Source organism: Acomys minous (genome assembly GCF_964271855.1).
Source record: "Acomys minous genome assembly, chromosome: 13".
NCBI classification, from domain to species: domain Eukaryota; kingdom Metazoa; phylum Chordata; class Mammalia; order Rodentia; family Muridae; genus Acomys; species Acomys minous.
The window spans coordinates 7,379,158-7,404,001 of record NC_140495.1 but is presented as its reverse complement, the minus strand read 5'-3'; the positions used below and the strand labels follow the sequence as shown (position 1 = coordinate 7,404,001).

Genomic DNA, 24,844 nt, shown 5'->3' with positions numbered 1-24,844 from the left:
AACGCAAACCATCATTTGTGGTCTGCTCACAGCAAAGGGTTAATATTTAATCTCACACAGACACACACACAAAGGTAGATGGGTATGCAAAGACTCTCTTGTCTGAGCAGGCTTACCTTGGCCATCTGTGCTTGCACACCATTTGCCTTCAAGGATGCTACTGCTTTCTGTGCGGCTGCAGGACTATCAAAATCTACAAAACCATAACCTGCAAAAATACAAAAGCTGGTATTAGTCATCACAGGCAGGCAGACACACATCTGTCATGCTAATGAATGCAGATGTATGGTTGAATCTGAAGTTATTTCTTCCAAGTAAAACTTAGCTACACCCAAAGGCTCTCATGGCTGTGGTGCTGAGCACTTTAAGAGTTATCTCAGGATCTGTAGATATGAGGTGGTTAAGTCATTTTCTGGAGCACTTCATACGACTTAGTGTGCAAGGAGAAGCCCAGTTAACACTAACCAGGCGGGGAAGGCAAAGCCTTGCTTCACTGTATTCTTTCTTCTACAGATTCACTGCAAGAGGGGGAAGGGCAAAACCCTGGAAATACTTACATCTCTGGAGCTAAAAATCCATTTTCCAACCCTTTCAAACTAATCCTCATAAAAGCCACAGGAACTTGTAAGTGTGATGGTCAACATTAACTGTCACCTTGATGGAATCTAGAATCACCTGGGAGGTGGACCACAGAGTACATCTGTGGAAGACCACCTCCTCTATGACAGTAACATGGGTGGACTCCTCTTAACTGGGGGCAATAAACATTCCCTGGGAAGTGATCCTGGACCACCGTGTGAAGTAGAGGAAGCCAGCAGAGCACAGGAAGCATTTGTGCTCTCTGCCTCTTGACTGTGGATGGGATGTGACCAGCTGCTTCCAACTCCTACTGCTGTGCCTTCTCTACCCTGAGAACTGTGTCTGAAACTCAGCCAGAACGAACCCTTTCAGGGCCAGGTTGCTTTTCCCAGGGTAAATTATCACAACAACATGTAAAGAAGCCAGGACACTAAGGTCATTGTTGGGGGCTGCATTAGCGCTTGTCATGCAGCAGGCAGCCAAAAGATGCACCTTGATTGCACAAATTAATAAAGGTCGGTGCATTAGAGCAGCGGTTTGAGCCCACTTCTACCTGAGCACTCAGCAAACGCCTCTAAATTAATTATAGGAGCTTGTTTCTCTCAATAGCACCACAAATAGTTCATTCTAATATTTTGAAAAAAATAATTTGATGGATACATCCTCATGTCTCTAAAAACAGACACTTGAATGGCCATCTTGCTTATTTGGGGGTATAGAGGGGCACAGATATGTGGTTATGTTTGTGTGCTTATGAGGGTACACATAAAATGTTAGGGAAACAAACAAAGAAAACCCAAAACAGTTAATAATACAGCAATGGGGAGAAAAAAGTCCTCATGGCATCTAGGTGACAGGCATTAGTCCACTGATTTTCTCAACAGAAATGTCAGCTGCCAAGAATATTTTAAAATATGAAAGCTCATTGGGGAAGGGTGTTGGTGCACACATGTGATTGTAACATTACTGAGGTAGAAGCAGGAGGATCAGGAGTTCAAGGTCAGCTTTGGCTATCTACTGAGTTTAGGGGCTAGCCTGAGGTACTTGAGATTATGTCTTCCAAGAAGAAGGAGGAGGAGGAGGAGAAAAGAAGAAGACAAAAAAAGAAGAAAAGAAGATGAAAAAGAAAAAGAAGAGAAGAAGAAAAGAAGAAGAAGAAGAACAAGAAGAAGAAGAAGAAGAAGAAGAACAAGAACAAGAACAAGAACAAGAACAAGAAGAACAAGACTCCACCCACCATGCCTTCCATGCCTGCTGCCATGTCACTCCCATGATGGACTCCACCCACCATGCCTTCCATGCCTGCTGCTATGTCACCCCCATGATGGACTCCACCCCTCTGACATTAACGACCAAAACAAACATTCTCCCATCAGTTGTTTTGTGGCAAAAAATTTTAACACAGCAGCAGAAAAAGATACTAGCACATATCCATATGCACATTATAAATATTATATATTATATATATTATGACAGTGTTATATATATATGACACCTATAAATATACATACATGCCTATAAATACATATATGTGCATTATGTATGTGCATGTGCTGTGTTCCTGAAAAGCCTATCGACATATCAGTACACCTTCTCATCCATGAAGACAGACATCTGTCTTTCATTTCGAAGCTTGTCACATTCAGGGATTCTGGGTCTGCCACTAAGGCAAACACACCATTTCGGTGCTAACATCCACCCCCACCCCAACCTCCAAATAAGGGTGCTTGGAAATTCAATTACCAAGTTGTTTCTTTTAATTAACTTTTTAATTTTCTCCCCTCGAATCCCATCTTCCTTTCCTCCCTCCCAGCATGGTATCCCAAAGTGAACCTGCTACACAGCAGTGTACCAGCAAAACACACTCACAGAGCAGGGCAGGGGAGCTGTCAAGTGTGTGCTTCTCACACTTAGGATGCGTATTCTGTAAGGGTTAGCAATTCTTCTCTTCAGGTGATAAGACAGAGAAGAAAAGCAGGAGGAAGAAAAGTCAAGAAGCAGAGTTGCATGCAGAGGCATCAAAACTCTAAAACTCTGACATCACTGCCCACAGGGCAGGTGCTGATCTGAGGATTTATGGTGCTAGCATTTAATGAAAGCATCACTGAGTCCTAAAACACTGACTCCATGTCCATTGTACCAGGAAGTTGAATCAGGGGTGAACTTACACAACTGGCCAAAAAAAAGCCAAAACCACTAGATGGTAGGGCCACGATTTGAACCAGAGTCTGCACAGAAGTTAACCAGTGGCATAGAAAGAACCATTTCTAGTCCCCTCAGAAACCTGAGCTGCTGGGGCACCGTCCGAGGGTGGACTGGAAATTCCTTGAAGTTTCAAGTAAGAAGGTGAGTTGCCACAATTCCAGGAAAGGCTCACTCCTGCTCGTACTCTTTGTGTGTTGCTTCCTGGAGGGCCTGGGCTTGCTCTACATCTTGTCCTGGGAGGTGTGGACAGGGGGATTAGAGCTGGCCTTCATTCACTTAGCATCTCATTCTTCCTTCTGGTAGTGGAGCTCTTCACTGGGTACCTGGCCCAGCACAACATACAATGCATAGAAAACAACAGTCCCAGGTCCCACACAGCTTATTAGTGGAGATAGAGAGAGTCGTGACCAAGTGGCTCTACCGAGGAATCTGCAGCTAGCTAACGTCATGTTTTCCTTGAAATCAAGGCCAGCAGGGAGCTCAGAAGACGCGTGTTGATTATTCAGCCCTGAGAAATCATTGAAAAGTTCTCTATCCAGCTGGAGACTGGATGGTGATGGGGAGGGTGGCGCCAACAGTGGAGGTGACTCAAGGGCTGTCACAGCAATCCAGAAGAAAGACAGCCGGTGACTAAACTGAGTGAGTGAGATGGCAGAAGTGAGTTACATTTTAGAGGGAGGACCAACAGGGCTTGGTTGATCGATCAGGCTGGGAGTAAGCGAAGTGCAGATGACAAGGATTATTGCTTGGTTGGATTTTGTTTTCCTTTGCCACAAGCCACTGGGTGGGTGAGCTGTGGTGGTTTGCTGTAGAGAGTGGAGGAGGAGTCACCAGGAGTGAGAGAAGACTGAAGATAAGTTCAGTTAAAACAACCATGAGAGCCTGTGCATGGAAGCCACACTGCAGTCATTGTAGTGCTTGGCTTTGAATGTCCACTGGACACAACACAGAATCATCGAGAAGTGAGTCTCAGTGAGGGGTTGCCTGTGGGAATGTCAGTTGAGCAGTTGTCCTGATTGTATTAACTGATGCTGGAATACCCAGCTCACTGTGGGCAGCACCACTTCCTAGGCTGGGTTTCTGAGCTGTGTAGGGTGAAGAAAGGGAGTTGTCATAACCACGGATGCTTCTTCTGTTTTCTGCTCTGCATTGTAGGCACACTGCAGCCAGCTATGGCATGTTTCTGCAGCGACCTCCCTACACTGATGAGCTGGCACGAGCCCTCTCTGCTCCTAACTTGTCATTGTCAGGGTATTTCAACACAGCACTGGGAAACAAAACTGATACAGTGACAGATTAGGTTGGCACTCAGGAAAAAGGATAAAGCTAGAAATACATATTACGTGGGCATCAGGTTTAAAATGCTAGCTATAGACATGGAAAGAGGAAAAAAACAGAGTGAGAGCTGGCATGAAGTTTAGATTTTTGATTCGAACAACTTCAGGTTTCAGGTCTCAGGGGCAAGTTTACAGAGGAAAAAAAAAAAAAGACTGAGGCAGAATCAGAGACGACGGTGGACACAAACAGGAGCATGTGCTGTCAAACCCACGTAAGAAAGAGTCCCAAGAAGGAAGGAGAATCATCCAAATTTGGGAGAGTGTGAATGGAGGAAGTGTGAAGTGTCCAGTGACCTAGAGCACAGACGGCTGGAAGGTGGTAAAGACTGAAGTTTGCACAAGAAGAGGAAGAATTAGGGGAGGAAGAAGGAGAGAGGAGGTACGGATAGACCTTGTAAAAGGAAATTAGCTTAGCCAATGGGGAGTGTTGAGACAAAATTAAATAGCAGAATATATGAAGTCAATTTTGAGTGTGTACATATGTATTTACATGTGTGCAGTGTCCAGTGCTCAACCTTAGTAATCAGGGTAGGAACTACCCACCTTGTTTTTAGACACATGGTGTCTAAAATACATGGAACCTACTGAGTAGGCAAGACTGTGCAGCCAGCAAGTCCCAGGGATTTGTCTGTCTCTGCCTTCCAGCACTGTGACTACAAAGAAATGTCACCATGCCAAATATTTTACATGGGATAGAGCCCGGGTCCTCATGACTGCACTGCGAACACTTTACTGACTGAGATATCTCTCCATAACTCAACAGAGCTTTTATTTACTTTATGGTAGGTGTGTGTGTGTGTGTGTGTGTGTGTGTGTGTGTGTGTGTGTGCGCGCATGCGCGTGTGTTCTTATTCCTGTGGGAAGTCACGGTAAAGGCCTACTAAAACTCATTTTAGTGATTCAGAAGTATTTATTGGCCACCCACTACAGAATGTCACACTTCTTTGCAGTTTTGAAATGGAGTAGGAAAGATCAAGCTGAGAAGAGACCCAAGCTTCATGAAAACAAGAAAACAATTTATAAAATATCTTTCCTGGGAACATGCAGGCCGAGGGACACCTGGGACAGATATGGCCATGTTGTCCCAGAACCCACAGTCACTGGAAGAAAGAACGCTCTGCCTGTGTTAGTTACATAGCTCAGTGCTGTGACCAAGTCCCTGACAGTAACAACTCAAAGGGAATGGCTTATCCTGGCTCTCAGTTTGAGAGGATACGCTCTGTGGTGGTGGAGAAGATGTGAGAAGAACGTGAGAAAACCACTCCTATAGTATCTGCAGTCAGACAGAGCACACGGGAAGTGGGCTGGTTTATAAATCCACAAAGCCATCCCCCAGTGACTTGCTTCCTCTAGCAAGGTCCAGCAACCCCCAACCAGCAGCACCCATCAATTGGCCAAACGTGTGAGCTTACGGGAGGCTTTTGACACTTGTCACCTGCTGTCATTTCATCATATATATGCCTAGTTACTGGATTTTACTACGCCTGTGTTTAGCAGATCCTTGTCAAAGTACATAGAGAGCATGTTTAAAATATGTAAATGTACAGGAGGGACTACTGTGTTTATTAATTAACAGGTAAAGATGTCACAGTAAAAATTTGATGACCAAAATACCAAAAAAAAATGCCAGTGCTGTCAGCCATGCGTGCACCACATTGTAGCCCTGCATTATGGTTTATTTCCCTTTTACTTCTAACCCTGCACATCACACAGTGAATTAGAAAATCCAGATGTAGCTCTTCATGGCTGGACTCCTACACACACTTAAGCAATTTCCCCAAGGGCACCAAGCACCCTGAGCTTCTGACTTCTGAGGGAAAGGAGGTACACTGCACCTGTAGGGTGGCTCCCAACCATCAAGAAGCAAAGGATCTGGGTACAGACTCAGAATAAAGAGTCACTGACTGAGTTGTGAGATGTTCACCACGAATACTTTTACTGGTCTAAGTGAGAGTCCAGAGGTCAAAGTGTCTCAAGGAGCCTTGAAAGATACTTCCATTCTGGAAATAAACACGGCATTTCCAAGGTTTACGAGGGTAAGAGCTACATCTCGGTCAGAAGAAAACAAAATGAAATACAGGGCTGGCTCTAATAAAACAATGATGCGTTTAGAAAGGGATAAAAATCACTTTAATTTGGTTTCAATTTACTTTCCTTCCTGATGAATAATTAAGTCTGGTAGCGGACACTTCTGTCTCTGCATCTGACAGGAGAGGGGAGGCAGAGGAACCCAGCTCAGATCACGGTGCTACCTACCCTACCGAGAGCCTCGGGGAAGGCTAGCCAAGTCAAATTCAGCCCAGGGGCCCTGTGCCTGCCTCCCTCAATTGTGTCATCACACTTGGCAACAGGTTCAAGCAAATGACATCCAAATGCCACTGTTCCCCCCCACACACACACCCAGAGCTTATTTTTCTTCCTGGTCAGGGAGACAAGGCCAGCAACTGAGCAATTAGCCGGAAGTGGAGCTGTGGGAGAAAAGGAACGGTGGGATAATTAGGTCATTCTGAGAACTCACTCTTCCATCGACAGCCTTAATCAATGCTTCCCTGAAATGCTGGAGCCTTCTGCGCTTATTTAAAGTTTTGCTATTGTATGGCACTACCAGCGGGATGACCTTTTAGAAAAATAATCTATATTAATTACAACTTCGCTCTACAGTATGACCAGAGGGGCTTCTATCTTGTTCCTTTCCTGAAGTCATAGGTGACAATATTCCAGAAACCTTTATCCTTAAAAAAAAAAAAATTGTGCAAAGATGGCTTTAGAGTTTCATTAATGCCTCTTTATCACATTCAACAGTTGATTTCAAATTTCTGTGTGGCTGCTGGTTCTTATGCTGGCAATTGAACCTATGCATTTGTTGGCCAATATTGGGGTTGTTCTGTCGGGGGGGGGGCAGGATGCCCCTGGAGAACTCCGTCCTTTAGGTTTGTGGGAACATCTATAGCCGCCCAGGGCATTTGGGTTATAGCCGCACACTGAATTCCACACCACTTGCAGGGTTCTTTGTCTTGGGCATGATGCTCATAGAAGGAAGCCCCACAGAACACAGATGAGGAGCCAGCTGTGAGTTGAATGTCATTTCCGCACAGAACAGGTGAACGCTCTGGCTGAGGTTTGTATGAGAAACTGTAGTCCTGATCTAGTGATAGTTGGGATGCTTAAGGACTCACCTCCCTTTGCTGTTCATCACAGCAACGGAGACCTACGTCAGTCCGTCCCTATTCCCACTTTACCTACACTCCCTCCAGAAGCCTTCACCCTTTCTTCAACATCCACTGTAAGGGTCTCTATGAGCATTCATCAAGAGGAATCCCGAATATATCCAAGAAAACACGACAGCAGCACACAGTCCACCTTGGATATGTGAAAAAGCAAAGACCAAAGACCAATGCCTGAGCCTGCTCAGGTGTGGAAGCAGGCAACTCTTACTTGGTAGAATGAAAAGCCTATGAAAATCATCTCCACCACTATAGTCCTAAATCACGTACGCTTAGAAATGCCCTTGGATAAGAACGTAGGATGTCATAGTTTTGTATGTTAAAGAGAGCACCTTCTTACTGCCTGTGCAAAGGGTTTAGGATCAGCCACCTAGCAAATGAGAAAACAAGACAGACGAAGAGTCCATGCAACGGTAGACAGGCTGCTTTACCTCAGTTCCCTGACCATCATGATAGCATTGTGTCAGAAGCCATAGCACAAGATAGTAACCTTTACAGTAGGATTTCCCAGCTTTGGAGACCCCTTTGAACCGTGGTGTGTCTGTTTTATCATTACATTTAAAACATCTACTTCAAGCAGGGGGTGAGGGGGAAGATTAGGTACTGTGAAAAAAAAATACAGCTCAAACATGTCCCTTCTTGTGTGTTTAGTACTGTAAAGCTGATAACTTTAAATGTGGTGGGGGTCACCATATTTTGCATTTGCAAGGACATACAAAATGATCAATACGGACTAAGTAAACCTGTTCAGTGGGTAGGAGGGCTTGCTGCTGAAGCTTGAAGACCTGAGTTCAAATCTCCCGCCTCCATACAAAGCCTTGTATGGCTGTGCATGCCCTAAGCACAGTATTGCAAGGGAGGGGTCAGGGGGATCACAGGAGCCTTATGGCCACCAGCTCAGCTACAGGTTCAGTGAGAGACACTGCCTCAAAGGAATAAGCTGGAGAGAGAGAGAGAGAGAGAGAGAGAGAGAGAGAGAGAGAGAGAGAGAGGGAGAGAGACAGAGACAGAGACAGAGAGAGAGAGAGAGAGAGAGAGAGAGAGAGAGAAGGACAGCCAGAGTCAGCCCTGGCCTTGGAGTACACACAGGCAAGCATGCCCCTACATTTGCCTACACTCAGATACAAGTAGTAGATAAATCCTCACACAGCTGAAGAACTCTCACAGTACTTCATACTGATGTGTGTGTGTGTGTGTGTGTGTGTGTGTGTGTGTGTGCACGCGCACGCGCACACACACACATACACAGTTTTATTCAATGTAGTCAATCAGCCAATCTAGGCTTCCTTGAGTGAGTTATGACCCTCAGTCAAAAGCAGTCATTTCTCCCATTTAAAAATTAGCTGTATAGGGCAAGGGGGGCCAGCAAGTCTGGAGATCTGAACCTGGGCCAGCTCAGCATGAATTCTCATGCAATGTCAACAGTGAAATGCCCATGCTTTATTGAGGCCCAATATCCACACGGCTTGGCTAGTCTCCTTCTTCTGGACAAGTTATTATTATTTTACTGGATGGCAGAGATTCCAGGAGCAGCCAATGAAGGTATAAATGTCAGGCCGACCTCCGGGAAGCCTTCTTTTGCTGACAGGCTATGTTCAAAGGTGTCTGCAAATTGTCAGAGCAATGTGCCTCTTCCGTTGGAATAGAGAGAAGATCTCATGTGAATTGTGGCTGCAAGAGCAGCCTTGGGGCACTCATGAAACAATCCCACTGAGTTTAGTGCTACAGTGGAAACAAGGTGTAGGGCCGTCACAGCTCTACAAGCTGGATGCCACCCGTGGGTAGGCAGAACTGGTTAAGATGTAAGCCTGGACCGTCCATTCCTCTTTCCCTCCCCTTGCTCCAGCCTCACCATGGGTAGAACTGTGAGTTTTCCAGACACAGAGAAGTGATGGTCTAGGAAGCAAGTCCTGGTCAGACGGGAACCTCTGCCAAGTTGAGGTTCTTCGCACTGTATTTAGACTCAGTGCACCCCCAATGGCTGGTGTGAGTTGTTCAGAGCCAGTGCACATCTTCAGCATCCATCAAGTTTAATGGATGGACACCATCAGCCACCCTGCAGCCATCCAGAGGATGGCACTCACGCAGGAACAGAAAGCAAAGACCTGGGTCTCTGCCCTGACTTGGCTCAGTGACAGACTTTAGGCAATAAAATGAAACAATGCCTATTCCCTCTAAAGTTGCTTTTGGTTGTGGTGTTTATCACAGTGACAGAAAGCAAATTAGCATACCAGACATGATCTCCTTCCAAATGTTTGGGAAATGCCATTTCTAAGCCTTTTGCAAGGCTCCATCTGAATACAGCTGTTTCTTTCCTAGACTATGCATACATTATGGAATCCGCTCTTCCTTTGGTGTTTATTGGGCCATGTTCCAAATACTTTCAACAAGCACTTACAAGTGCACAGTCTGTATTTACATCTGTTTGAAACTAAAGTACAGTTTTCACGCTACGTGGTGTACATCACATAATGTAAGCTTTAATTATATTTCAAAGGTATCTAAGGTTACATCTGGGCAATCCATAGTCGTGTATCCATGGGGTAGAAGGACCATCATGGCCAAAATAATACTCGGAAAAATGCAAGCTTGCTTCCACTGTGACCTTGGGGTTTAAGCTATAGTCAAACCTGATGGCCTGCATACAGTGCCCAGGACCAACATTGTGGAAAGAGAGAGTTGATTCCCATAAGATGTACACAGACACACACACACACATACACACACACACACACACACACACACACACAGAGAGAGAGAGAGAGAGAGAGAGAGAGAGAGAGAGAGAGAGGGAAACAAGGATCTTCACAGAGTTGATTATTTGGGTCATTGCAGACCAAAGACCAATGAGCTCCCTCCCTGAATCACCAGGGACTTCGTTCCCTTCCTACTTGAAGAACAGTCTAGAGGTCAATGATACTGGTATGGCTGGGAGGAGTTTTGGAAATGCAGCTGTGCAGGCTACCCATGATCTACTGTATTAGTCTTTAAATGGTGGTGTGATCCAAAGTGGCCCATTATAGACACACACTGAACATGGAGCTATGCAGATGCTCAGGACCACAGCAAGAGGCTCCACCCAGAAAGTCACCTAATGTTCTTATGAGACTGTAGGGTGAACAGGCTGCTATGACTGCCTTACCTAGCTGCCCCTGGTCCCCTAGTCTCCCCACACTCCCTTTCCAAACACTGTAAGACTCTACCATGACAGATATAGAACTGTCAAGGCTGTGCATTCTCTCCTAAGGCAGCCTGCACTGGGCAAGAGCATTTGTTGGAAAATCATTCAGTGTAGTAAAAAAAAGGATCAATTCTGACAATCTGGGTTCAAATCTTGCCTCTGCTATCTTATAACAATGAGGCCTTAGGCACAGAACAGTCAACCAAAATGATGATGATGATGATGATCATGATCATGATGATGATGATCATGATGATGATAATAATAATAATAATAATAATAATAATAATTATTATTATTATTATTATTATTATTATTATTACTACTACTACCTAAGGAAAAATGCTGGCTGTAGGCTCTGAAGTAATTAATTCATTCATTTATTTGAAACAGGGTTTCTCTGTATAGCCTTGGCTGTCCTAGACTCACTCTGTAGACCAGGCTGGCCTTGAACCCACAGAGATCCGCCTCCCTTTGCCTCCTGGGTGCAGGGATTAAAGGCGTGCGCCACCATCATGCCCAGCTCTCTGAATGAACTTAGATGTATTCAAATCTGGCTGAGTGCCCATGGCAGTTCCCTTGCCTTCTCAGACTTAGCTGAAATCCCAGACTCCAGTTAACTTAGTCATCTTTAAACGCATGCTAAGGGAGCAGTGTGACAGTCGCACTCTCTTCCTTGTAGGACATATTTTTATCATTTTAAGCATATCACTCCTTTGGCTTAAATTTGAAAAGTGAACACTAAAAAAAGCACAGATTTGAGCTCCTCCCAATAGTCTACTTGTGTGTGGCCCCTTGGGCCTTTGCCCCCCTTCTTTTGTGTTTGTGCACTGAAGATACAAGCAATTCTGTTTCACTACAAGGTTCAATTGGCTCTACATTAATACATCGAAAAAAATAATCTACCGTTCATTTGAAGAAGCAGGTAACCAATGTGGAATGATTATACAATAAATGTATTATGTAAATTCTAGCAAACATTTCATGAATATTGGATAGTCAAATTAAAGTCTTCATAACCTCGGAAAATTAAAGTTAGCAAGCACCGGGCTTGACTCGCCCTTGAACACAAAAGCTGCTAAGGGCAGGCATTTCCTCCATCACTTCCACAAAACTGAACCCTTCTGAAAGTTTCAGATTAAAATAAGGAAACCCCTGAGAACCATAAAGATCAGCTGTTTTTACAGGAATAATTTGGAGCCTCAATTTTAAAGTGTTATGAGTTGGAAGGAATGGGTGAACCTCTATGTCATATTTTCAAGCTCATATTCCAGATAATAAGCCAGTGGAGGACACCAAAAATAGAACAAGAGGGAGGTATCAGACAGGTGGAGGGGTTGGGTTTGGGGGATCAGCAGAGGGGGATGTCTTTTTCAAAGCTTCTCTAATAATGACCTGAGCCATACAAAACCATAGGCTCCTTCGACTTCCCTTCACTTGCTGTATTAATGGGACACTGCCCTGCACAGCTCTGCAGCCTGCCAGCATTTACTGTCATTGAACACTGCAGAGAAATAATGACCACTAAAGACGATAATGTGGGCGATTTGCAGACATCTGCCTATTGAAAGGCTAAGATCTGCAGCAAGCATCACTTTAGGTCACTAGGTAAAGGCAGGTGTGAAGATTGCAGGCCACATTCTACTTCCCAGTTTACACAAAGGGATGGGGTGTGGGCTCTAGGGCTGAGAGCAGGCAGCTCATTAATCAACCCCTGCAAATCAATTCCATTTCCTGCCTGTCCTTTTTGGGAGGCAGGCAGGATGTAAACATAAAAATATAGCTATTAATTTAACAAATGCCCCGTGAAGTTCTTAGAGTTCTAGGTTAGGTGATGTGGTGCGGAAGAAAGATCCATCACAGAGGTCCTTTCTCCTAAGAGGATGGGGATGCCCAGTGAAGATACAGAGATTTAGCATGAGTGAAACCTACAGCATGTGGAAGAATGGCAGCTTGTTCTTGACTGATGTAAAATATTGGAGAAAATCCATCTGAGATTTCCAAGATTTCCTTTTTCTTTTCCCTCTTATTCTCTCTGATGCGTGTGTACGTGCATGCGCGAGAGTGTGCATGTGTGCGTGAGCGCACACCAGAGGTTAGAGTCCGTTACCTTCCTCAATTGCTCTCAATCACATTTTTTTTTTTTGAAACAGGATCTCTCACTGACCCTGGGACTTCAGGGCTAAACAGCTGACCGGCAAACCCTTCTTATTCTAAACCTTTTTAGTTAATGTCGCTGAAGTGGAGAAGTCAAGGACTGCGTCACGTAAAGTAGCACAGGGCACAGGACCTCACCCAGCCATGTGCTCCTGAGGGCTTCTTAATGTTCACAGAGAATTCCTGATACTCTCCCTCCTTTCTTGTTCTCTCTGTCTCTCTGTCTCTTTCTCTCTCTGTCTCTCTCTGTCTCTCTGTCTCTCTCTGTCTCTCTCTCTCTCTCTCTCTCTCTCTCTCTCTCTCTCTCTCTCTCTCTCTCTCTCTCTCTGTTCCTGTGACTCAACGCCCCTCACCCAGAAAGGCAAAGATGACAGCATTCTTCCTGTCCTTCTCCAGACACGGATAGTGTCCCTCTCAATAATTACATAATTTTTGTAGCCTATGTTTCCTATCAGCCATTGACAGAATGATCAAGTGAGTGTGTGAACTACTCGAGCCCTGACTGTAACCTCAGCTAGTGTGGCCCACCCAGCTCCACCCAGCTCTCCAGGACAAATAGTTCCCCACCTCTTAAAACAGGAAGGCATTTTAGCAGATGACACGTGCTCTAAACTCACATCAAAATTACACCTTGGTCTGTAGCTATAGACTTTTACATGAAACAAGAAAAATTATTTATTCATTAATTCATTCGGTTGGGTGTTTTTTGTTTTGTTTGTTTGTTTGTTTTGAGTCAAATTCTTACTTTATAGCCCAAAGTAACCTGGGACCTGGAAGATCGGGAACTCCTCAATATGTCAAACTAAATATTTAGCTTTGAGACATGGAAGATGCCAGACGTGAAGGCCACCAACACTCTAAGTATTCTTTGGTCGTGTGCTATCCAATGATCCTTTGGCAGATGGCGAGCCCTAGTGGTCTAGGGATCTCTTAAGATCATCACAGGGCTGGAGAGATGGCTCAGCGGTTAAGAGCACTGGCTGGTCTTCCAGAGTTCAATTCCCAGCAACCACATGGTGGCTCACAACCATCTGTAATGGAATCTGACTCCCTCTTCCTGTATATACAAAAACAGAGCATTCATATACATAAAATAAATAAGTAAATCTTAAAAAAAAAAAAAAAAGGTTATCACACAGTCAGTTGTCCCATGCAGGAATGCATGCCTGCACGCATTGGTGGGCACACATGTGAAGCCCCCTGGGGACATCTGTCTCAGAATGTGTCCCACATGCATGACTGGAGGTTACAGCCTAGTAGGGAAAAGGTCTTTGTTCAAAATATCCCAAATAGGCAGTGGGAACAATAATGTCAGATGTTTCAACCCTTCTAAGCTAATCAATTAGCATCTTTATTTTTAATAACTCAAGGATTTTTTTTTCAGAGATGCTTTTACTTTTCGCTGTTTGTTTGCTTGTTGTGGGCACAGTCTTGTTTGTTGCCTGAGGCAGGGTCTCATGTAGCCAAAGGTGCCTTGACCTTGCATCATAGCTGAGGGTGATCTGGAACTTCGGATCCCCCTGCCCCTATGTCTCCAGAGATAGTGGAGCACCACCACGCCCAGTGTATCCAGGCAACCAAACCAGGCCTGAAGCTTTCTAGACAAGCTCCCTCCAACTGAACTGCAGCCCCAGCTTAGTCACTGGAGTTTTATGCTATGCATGGGCTTTTCAGCTGAGATCAGTAACTCATGGTTTCAGATCAATAAAGGCCTTAGTGTCCAGGGCCTGTTTGATGTCCAGAGTGTGCCTTGTTTATTGTGACGTAACGACCTGTTCTAGGAGCAATATCACTCAGCTGCAGGAAGAACGTAGGTGAGGTACTGACTCATTCCAAAAGGAGAAAGCATAAAAATCTAAATGACAAACACACGCTGTTTAGAGAAAGTCAGGGCTCCAGGTGAACCAGACAGCACAAAGACAGGGAAATCAGTTTGGAAGTCCTCCTTAAAACACATGACCTTGGAGATGTGTTCAAGCACACACAACACCATGTCTCAGCACACGCCAGAGATGGCTTCTCTCCAAAGGTTTTATGCTAATTTATATTAATAACTCGGTCCACACGAGCTCCTAAAAATCCCTTTTCCCACAGGATACCAAAGTCTCTAATCTACTGAAAGAATGTTATATAAAATATAAATAAGTTTGGAAAACAATTTAAGTTTTGATCTCCAAACTGCTGGTGAGGGCAGGATAAACTCCAGTTTCCCTCTTGTCCCATTTGTATTGGAATTGCCCTAGACAATGGGAACAGCTCCCTGAGATCTGAGTGACACAAGGAAACTGCAACATTAAAAGCAGGTCTAAGAAAGATGGATTTTGCTGGGTGTGGTGGTGCACGCCTTTAATCCCAACACTTGGGAGGCAGAGGCAGGGGGATTTCTGTGAGTTTGAGGCCAACCTGGTCTACAAAAGCAAGTCCAGGACAGCCAGTGCTGTTACACAGGGAAACCCTGTTTCAAAAAAAGAAAAACAAAATGAGATAAAAGAAAGAAAGAAAGAAAGAAAGAAAGAAAGAAAGAAAGAAAGCTGATTTCCAGCCTCAGGAAGGAAGAATCAAGAAACACCAGAGGAAATTCTGCTGCTGCCTGAAGCCAGCCCCTGCAGGAAGCAACACAGACTATTTCTTAACACCAGACACTTTAGATTGATGCTTGAAGATGCCGTGTGTTTCTGATGGATGGCAGGACCAGCTTGTATAGGGCTGCAAAGCTGACCTGCCTGAGCAGACATTCCTTTAGGACAGATGTCAAATTGGAGTGGAGGTACAGCTGGGTCAGCACCTTCCTTTCTGCAGGGGAGTAGAAGCCATGCTCTCTCATATGCAAAATGCAATTAAAGTTTATGCGACAATGAAAATAGCCAATATAAACTTCGTGCAGGGCACTGCACTAATTTCTTCATAGCTTATCTCACTTAAACCTTGTAATGCTTCTTAACAAGATTTACTTATTTTATTTCATGTGTGTTTGGGCTCTGCCTGCGTGTATGTATATGTGTGTGCCACATGTGTGGCATGCAGTACCCTCAGAGGCCAGAAGAAGGTGTTGAATCACTTGGAACTTGTGTTACAGAAGGTTGTGAGCTGCCATGTGGCTTCTGGTACTCAAACCCATGTACCCTGCTGGGCAGCCAGTCTCTAAAGCTGAGTCATCTCTCTAGCACTTTATAGATATCTTTGCTCTCATCCTGCACAGAGGCAGTGAGAGGGGTTTCCTTTTCACACTCTATGGCCATGTGAAATTACGCAGCTGGGTTTCTGCAATGCACATATAGACATTGTACATGGGCACTATAAATATATATGTGTACGTATGTATGTAATCAATACATATATATACTCTGTGATATATACAAATACAGATATATAAATATATTTCCATGATACATAAATATATGAGTATCTTCTGGAATATAGACCATATACGTGTCTGTACTTAAATATACATATATCACATAATATATGTTATTTGTAAATATTCAGTGGCTTAACTGAATCTAATGGCAGCCTTAAATTCAGAAGCACATTCTAACAAATTTCCTTCAATTGTAGTATTTATACAAGATATAAGCAAAGACTTTTTAAAAATTAATCTGTTGGCCCTCAGTAAGTATAAAACGTGAGCCCTCCACAAATATACTAAGGCATCAGCAAGTGTGTAATTAGTGATACAGGCCCCTCCCTTTGCTAATGCAGATCAAAAGCAGACGTGTTTCCATAGTGATATACGTGAACCCAGACGGGAGCTGAGTCTGTCAGATATACTCACGATCTGAAAACGTGTCTGGGATGGGCAGATGCTCAGTACTGGGACTAACAGACTGATGTGTCCCCAGCTGCCATGGATGATGGAGAGTGGGATAACACATGGGTTGAGAATTTTGGAATATGTTTTACTGGTCAATAGGTATCTTGTTCATCCATATCTTATTAAGTAATAAAAATTGCCCTGGGTTAGGTAGAGGGAACCGTAAGTGTTCCGAGATCCTTGCAGGTCCCTCCCTGTCTAGGAGGCCCAATGGCCCTGGGCTGAGAGAGAGGCAGATCCTCTTCAGAAACCCACTCTCTGCATGCTTGGGCCACATGGCTTTACAGTATCATGGGCACAAGTCTCTGGTAAAACCATCTACTGAGTGATCAGAGGCTCCTGGCATGAGCAGCTGCTGCCTGTGATCTACTGCCTCACCACAGACCCAGCGCACAGGATCTAAGACCATAAAGAAAGCAGATTCTGCCAGAGTTCTGGTTACAGTGACAGAAAGCTAAAGCAATCCGTACATCACTGAAAATGGTGTTTGGCACATCACTGAAACACTGCATCTTTAAATTAAGCAACACTTTTGTTTTTCTCTCAAGGAAGACTTGTCTTTAAAACTAAAAACATATTTTGGGGCTCAGAGGGCAAAGCACTTAACACACACACACACATACATGAGGACTTGAGTTTTTATCTCCCAGACCCCATGTAGAAGCATATGCGGACTGCATCTGTAATTCTAGCACTGTCCACAGAGGTAAGTGGAGGAAGTAAGAGGAGGAGAGGTCCTGGACGCTCACAGGCCAGTGTGACGGGAGCCATAAGAGAACTTGGCTGCAGCAAGGAGGAAGGCAAGGATTGACACTAGAGGCTCCTTTCTGATGTCCACACGTGCACTGTGACATATAAGTACCTACTCACACAGACACACACACAAGCACACACACACAGACACACAAAGAGCGACACATAGACACACACACAAAAACACACACACACAGACATACACACACAGAGTGACAAATACACACACACACACACACACACACACACACACACACACGCACACACATCACAGACACACAAAGGGAAACAATAAATAAAAAGAAACCAAAGCTGTTTTAACAATTACACAAAGCTGTGGCCCACTGTAAGTTATAAGCTTGCCCTGAGGACGTAGGGTGCAGAGTCAGCAGTGTACAATCCCGTTCCTCCCCCTAATAAATACCAAACGATCCCAATCTTCACTTTAAACCTAACTGGGCCGCGCTTCATTTCCTATGTGTATTAAAGGGAGCTAACAGTGTCTTTAAGTATTCATTTTTTTTAAACATGGCATTCCATATTAAAATGTTTGGCTTCCATCTCCTCATTACAGGGAATTACTTGTTATGGTGAACGCATTTTTAAATTACAGTTTATATAATAAAAAGATTTCATTTCAGTCAGGCTGGCATTCTTTTTCAAATCATTACTCTAATCCCATTCTTGACATTTGTTGAGCAAAAAATTTTACAGTTCTCAAGAAGAACAAATGAAGAACTTAACTCTTACTGGCATTTCCCCCATTTCAGATGTTTTCCTGAATTCTTTTATTTATTTTGTGTAGGTGTTTTGCCTGTATGTGTGTCTGTTCATTAACTGTTTGCAGTGCTCCTAGAGGCCAGAAGAAGGTGTCAGATTCCCCTGGAAGTGGAGTTAGGGATGGTTGTAAGCTCCCATGAGGATGCTGAAAATCAATCCCAGGTTCTCCGGAAGAGCATCCAGTCCTCTTAACCACAGAGCCATCTCTTCAGCCCCACATTTCAGAGGCCTTTGTGTTTACTACTTGCCGTCTGTGTTGTACAGGAGCGGAAACAGGTTTACATGTGGGTGCACTCATAGCATTTTGTTGTGGCTAAATTACCAAACTATTTCCAAATAGGTCTTCATATTTTCTCATGTTATTCATATCCTTGCAAAATTCCCAAGGCCATAAGAAATCCACGATGGGGCACAGTGAAAGACGGGACGCAACCATAACACTGGGAAAAAAAGAAGACTCTTTGGCAGCTGAGAAACAACTAATTATAAAAAAAAAAAAACAGATGGGCTTTTATTTTGTCAGACAGTATTTGTTTGGAAATATGGTGTCATCGACTTTGAAAACGCAGGAAACGCCATGTGCCTTTTGTTCCGCACTGTGAGCAGATGCACACAGATTCTCCCACTGCCATTGTTTGCCAACACTGAGCTAAAGGACCATTTTGTTTAAACTTCAAGAATGACCAGGCAGTGACGTCATCAGCTGGAACTGGTTTTAGTTTGCTGGAGATGGGGATATGCGAAGATGTAACGAACTAAGTTGAAATGAGCTCCTGAAAAGTTAGGCACTTTTGCAAATCCCACAGTGCTCTGCGCCTACTAGGCACTTTATAAAGCTAGTCAAATCAAGTACTTTATGGACAAGAAAATGTTAAGCGCATAAACATTTCCAAGTGCTAAGTAGATTTTGTTTTTCTAAGGTTTACTTGGTTTTCACTTAAGGGTGCTTGCACACCAGGCAAATGCCCCTGGGGACAGAAGAGGGTGTCACATTTCCTGGAGCTGGTGTAGAAGAGGATGTGAGCTGCCTCACATGGGTTTTGGGAACTGGACTCTTGTCCTCTACAGAGCAGCAAGTGCTTTGAACCACAGAACCAGCTCTCTGGCATCTAAGTGGATTTCGGAAAGAGAATTTTTGTTTCAGTTCACAACCAGGACATTTTAAATAAGTATTCGACATATTATAGTCAATGATTCATTGATTCATTAAATTCATTCATTCATGTTTCTTTAATAAGTGCCAAATGGAGGCTATTTTCACTGTGTGGACTAACTACTCTTTGGAGCAGGAATGAATGTTTAACATGGTTCTGTGGGCAGGTAAGTGTGCAAAATGCTGGAAAGAGAAATGGTCGCCTTTGCGTTTAGCACTAAGACTTTTCAGAAGTTTTAAAGTACCTACACACAGTGTTAATTCTTAACAAAAAGTGAACGTGGCAGAGACAGGTTTCACGGGCACACTTGCTAGGTAGCCTGGACTCCTGGGAACCTCCCCAGGAAGCCGAGTTTGGACTAGGCTGACAAAAGTGCTTTGATTGATCTTGTTTTACTTTTTTTTTTTATAAGAAAGAATATTGATTCACAACTATTTAACAAACACAGGAAATAAAAATTAAGTAGAAGACCTGGCCTAGGGATAATTATTGTTAATAATGTTCTTTTAGAATATCTTGACATTTTAACTCTCCACTTCAACTGTCCTTGTTGAGTTAAAGAATATGATACATATGATTTTTTTTTCTTTTGTGTGGTCCCAGAGCAGACCTGGCCACTTTGAGAACTGTAGATTATCATTATGTGACCTCTTTATGACTGACCCCAGGGGCCGACTAACAAGTAAGGAAGCAAGTTGCATGCATCATTCGTAATTTCTATACAATCACATGACAAGACTCTTTCACTGCAAAGACAGGTCTTTTGGGTCCTAAGGGGTCACTGGCACACTTCAGAGGCTGGCCCAGTTTTAGATAAGAATGGGTCCCCTTGTGCTCTGAAACCCACCCTTGCAGGAGAAATGAATACCAAGTGTCTTACAAATAGCCCGCCCTTTCCCTTCTCCCCAGTTCCAGTCCTTTCCATGGTAATTCAGGGGTGTGCTTCAGTGTCTGCTAGGTAATGTGTGTACATTGTGAATAACCTCTGCCATCTTGTTTCTCCCTGTACCTTTTTCCCACCACCTCCCAAACCTGAACAGATTTTTTTGAATAATGTCATCGGTTATACCATTGGCGCCAATAAATTCCCTTTGGGAAATTTCTACTTTAACTTGCAGAAGTTTCATTTGCCCTGTCTATCTAATATGACTTTCTTTTTTGTGTGTGAGCATGCACATGTGTGTGCATGTGTAAGTGAGTGTGCGTGATTTGTACATGTGTGTATGTGTGGATGTACATGTGTCTGTGTGCATATGCCTGTGTGTGCATATGTATATATGCATTTTCATTTGTGTTCGTAAATATGTGTGCACGTGAATAAGACTGAATGTATGTGTGTACACATACTTGTGTGCAGGCTTCCCATGTAATCATGTATGTGCGTATGTGTATGCATGTTTGTGTATGCATATATGCATGTGTATGTATGTGTATGTGCATATGCCATGAGGATGTGAGTGTGTACATGTGTATGCATGTGTATGTTTGTGTGCACGCACACACATGTGGAAGGGCTGACCCAAAGGCATTTTATTTTGAAACTACTGTGGCCTTCCCTTGCTGTCCAGGGTGTCTCCTGAGCACTCTGTGCCATCCCAGCTTGTAGCCTTCGCCCCAACATCCTGTCTTCTTTTCATCTTGTCCTTTTGTCCCTTCCTCTCAGCTTGTTCCATTTTTGTGGCTTTCTTTTCCTGTTTGCCAAAAGCAATGTCTTCTTAAATCAGATTACGTATGATAAACAGTCCTCTGGATTTCCCCTGGTTCCTGTTTTGAATCAGGCCCCGAGGCTGCTCTCGCCCCTGTGTCCAGGCGCTTGTTCTTGCTCATTTTTGCCACTACAGGGCTTTTATAGGTTACGCTTTTTAATTGTTTAATCATAATTAGGAAAACAACAACCCAGACTTGGTGTTTATAAATAGTTGGTGGATTTTCTTTGGCTCAACATTTTTTTTTACATGTGTGCATGTCTAGCCTATATGTACATATGTGTTCCTCAAGCATGGGGGCCAGGTTAGGGATTAATTGTCTGCAAGCCTAACAGTCACTTTGCATGGTTACCTTTGGTGGAAGATTATGATTCTGAGAGGCCTGCTTACGTAAGTCTAGCAACAGGTTTCAGTCTCGGTTAGGGCAGAGCAGGCCTCGGTCAGCAGTCACTAGAAAAGCTGCGAAGAGTGGACAGACCATCAGAGATGGCCATGGCTTGGCCAGAGGAAGATAAAGGTATTTAAAGATGGTTTCTTACTGCTGGTGATGTTGGTTAAAAAAGATATACTGCTGTTCTGGAAATCTTCTGCCTTCTGATGAACTCACGACCTGGCCAGAGTCGCCCGAGTTTACTCAGTTTGCCTGGGCTTTCTAGTTTAAATGATTACCTAACCCCCCCCCCCCCCGCCGCCTCCCTTAGGAATTCACAATTCTATTCCTCTGCTGTGTTTCTGCCACCAAACCAAGCCTTTAAGCCCCCAGCTCCCAACATGCTTTGCACCAGTTTTCACCCTTTTCTTCCCACCTCAGCATTCTGGCTATAAGCAGTGGATCTCCACACAGAGCTGGGTCTGTACAGCCTCAAAATTGCATCAGGTCTCACTCACGGTGAGAGTGCAGAAAGCACCTGGCTGGAGCCGGTCACAGCACAGTTGCTCCTTCAGAAACAGTGACATTCAGAAGAAAGGTGTGGTGGCACACACCTGTGACCCCAGCGCTTCAGAGGCTAAGGCATAATGAGAGCTGCAAGTTCCAGGCCAGCCTGGTCTACATAGTCAGCCCAGATCAGCCTGAGTCATTGAGTGAGTCTCCATCTCAAAAACAAACACTCAAGTAATCAAACGAATGAAAGGAAAAACTAAAAGCAGCCAAAAAACCAGAAACAAAAGACAATCACAAGCCAACACCCACCCAGGGGCCTGTTATCTCAGTCTGTGTACCTTACAGTCATTTTGGTTGAGGGCAATATTTTTTTTTCATTATCCTTATCTGCCTGGGGGCGCATTTACCCAGCTCAGGGGTTACAAACTCGGAACACCTCTCTGAAAGGTAGAAGACAGGACAGATACTCTCAACAAAAGCCCTGTCACAAGTGTTCCTTGAGGCACGCGGCAGGACGCATAATTACTAAAAGCTGCTGCTGGAGGCTCTTGAGGAGGCTTGCTGTGTAGCAAGGGCAGAAAGCCACCAAGAAGGTGAAGCTACAAATTCAGGCTAGGGGCTCCCAGACTTTGCAGGGGGCTGGATATAAGTGTCACGTCATAGTGGAAGAGGTGGGCTCTCCCCCCTCATGCGGGAGACAGCCATCGGGTCTGAGCCAGTGTGGCCGAAGGAAAGCACTCCTGGCTTGCTAGGTAACCTGGTTCCCGTGAGAGAAAATTTGGAAAGATGTAGAATCAAATGTAAGGCACTAAAACAGTTTATCCTTCAGGGTGGGAGGGTATTACGATGTCACTTGATGCCACAAGACTACACAGATGGGGTCTAAAACCAGAGAGGCTTCACTTGAGGGTTGGGCAAAGTGAGGTGTCCATTCTAACAGGTTTTAGGGGGGAAATGAGGAGGTCCGACACCCCATGGTTGATAAATCACTTTGGTCAGGTTCCGTCTGATTTCCCAGGCACACAGTAAAGGTGGCACTGAAGTGGCAGCAGGGTGTCAGGCATTGGGTCATCTTTATACATGGAGCCTTTAAAGGGCATAGAGAGGCGGCAGGGTCCTCAGGGCATGTGTTCCTCATGTGACAGACACCTAGCCCAAAGGTACCCTGGGAAGACAAGTCACCAATGATGGCAGCTCCGTACAAAGGCTGACTTGGGTCTGAAGATGCTCACAGAACCTGCGGAGGAGACCCAAGAGTGGGCAGGGCACTTCGGGTGTCCCTAAGAATAGCTTGCATATCCGTGTGCCTGCTCTCATCTGCGTCTACTCAGTCCCTCCTGAGGCAGGGGAGCCCAGTGATGTCAACCGAATGGTCAACTGCTTTAAGCAAGCAAGTAAAGTGACATGAATTTTAAGAAGCAGTGTTGAAATAAATGATTGCCCTAACATAAAACAGACGCAGAGGATGAAAACACATACAGCCAAGCCTAAGGAACTGAGTTCAAATCCTGAGGCTCACATGGAGGACGGAGAGAACCACTTCCTGCATGTTGTCTTCTGACCTTTATACACATGCCATAGTACATGTTCACCCCCAGCAAACAAACAAATAAATAAAAATTTAAAGCATCATGGGACACATTTTTTTTCCTTACAGAGATAGACTTTACCAGTTCATAAGTGGATTCTTCAAGTATGCTGAAGCTGACAGACTGATAAATGCATTTCTCTCTCTCTGTCTCTCTCTGTCTCTCTGTTTCTGTCTGTCTGTCTGTCTGTCTGTCTGTCTGTCTCTCTCTCTCTCTCTCTCTCTCTCTCTCTCTCTGTGTGTGTGTGTGTGTGTGTGTGTGTGTGTGTGTGTGTGTGATTGTTAATGGAGATTTTCACATGTCTTCAAATTAAGGTATGTTTGCACAAATTGTATGGTTCAAATGGACTCTAGCTTTCTCTTGCGTTTTCATAAAGGGCTTTGCTCAGCTATAACTAGTAAAGAGTAGAGGTGATGCAGGGATGATGGCTCAGTAGTTGCAAGTGGCCACACTTCCAGAAGACTTAGGATCAGTCGCCAGCACCCACATGGCAGCTCAAAACATATATAGCTCTAGCTCCAGGGTATCCAAAGGCCTCTCCTGGCCTCCAGCCACATGGTACAGATATATACATGTAGGCTAGACACACACACACACACACACACACACACACACACACACACTCACACACATACACATACACACAAAATAATATAGATGTAAATAAATCTTCTAAAGATAGATAGGGAAGAAGGAACAACTGACATGGCTATGACTTTGCAAAAGATGTCAAGGAAGGTCTTCTAATAAACATTGATTGACTGATTGATTGACCAGCTGACTGACTGCTTGCTTGTGTGGTACTTGGTCCACAAACAGAAAGCCCGAGTGATGATGTAGCCAAAGCAACAGCATCATGTCCCATCAGCTGCAGGCTTTCAATTCACATACAGACTCGAGAACAAATGACTCTATCAATCCTTGATGTTGTTTTTCTCTGTCAAAAGTGACTGCACACACTCCGGAGCCATGAGGGAAGAAGAGCAAATGAAGGAATGAGCTAACAAGCTACCCTAGAGCTCACGCAGCATCATTCGGACTAAGATATGATTCTCCTCTTTGGTCCTTCAACCAGGATATACTTCACACCGAAGCCCCAACCTTCTCCCAAGCTCTGCCCTGAACCTGTCCCTCTGCATCTAAGAACCACCTTTGCAGGAATCCAAACCAATATGTGTGTGTGCACATGGGTGTGGGTGCATACATGTATGTGCACGTGCGCACGTTCCTGTGTGCTCCTGTGTGTGGGTGTGCATACGTGTGTGCATGTATGTGATTTCATGTGGTGTGCATGTGTGTGTGTGTGTGTGCTCCTGTGCATGGGTGTGCATACAGACCCAAGATGAAGCTCTAGTGTTATTCCTGAGGAGATGTTCACTTTGGTTTTTTGAGATTGGGTCTCTCACTGGCGTCTAGAGTTCACAATTCAGCCAAGCAGGCCAGCCGGGGAACTACTCCAGGGGACCAACTGTTTCTACTTCCCCA

The 24,844-nt window shown here is 44.3% G+C and overlaps 1 protein-coding gene across 17 annotated transcripts in view; it reads right to left on the bottom strand.

The window, feature by feature from the left end:
• RBMS3 (RNA binding motif single stranded interacting protein 3) overlaps positions 1 to 24,844 on the bottom strand; it is a gene marked incomplete at its 3' end in the record, with an annotated part of 1,316,912 nt that overhangs the window by 370,878 nt on the left and 921,190 nt on the right. For all 17 annotated transcript variants that reach the window (XM_084751857.1, XM_084751867.1, XM_084751868.1 and 14 more), the window contains one exon: positions 117 to 208. In XM_084751857.1, coding sequence (XP_084607983.1) covers positions 117 to 208 — 92 coding nt within the window. The remainder of the gene's footprint in view (positions 1 to 116; positions 209 to 24,844) is intronic.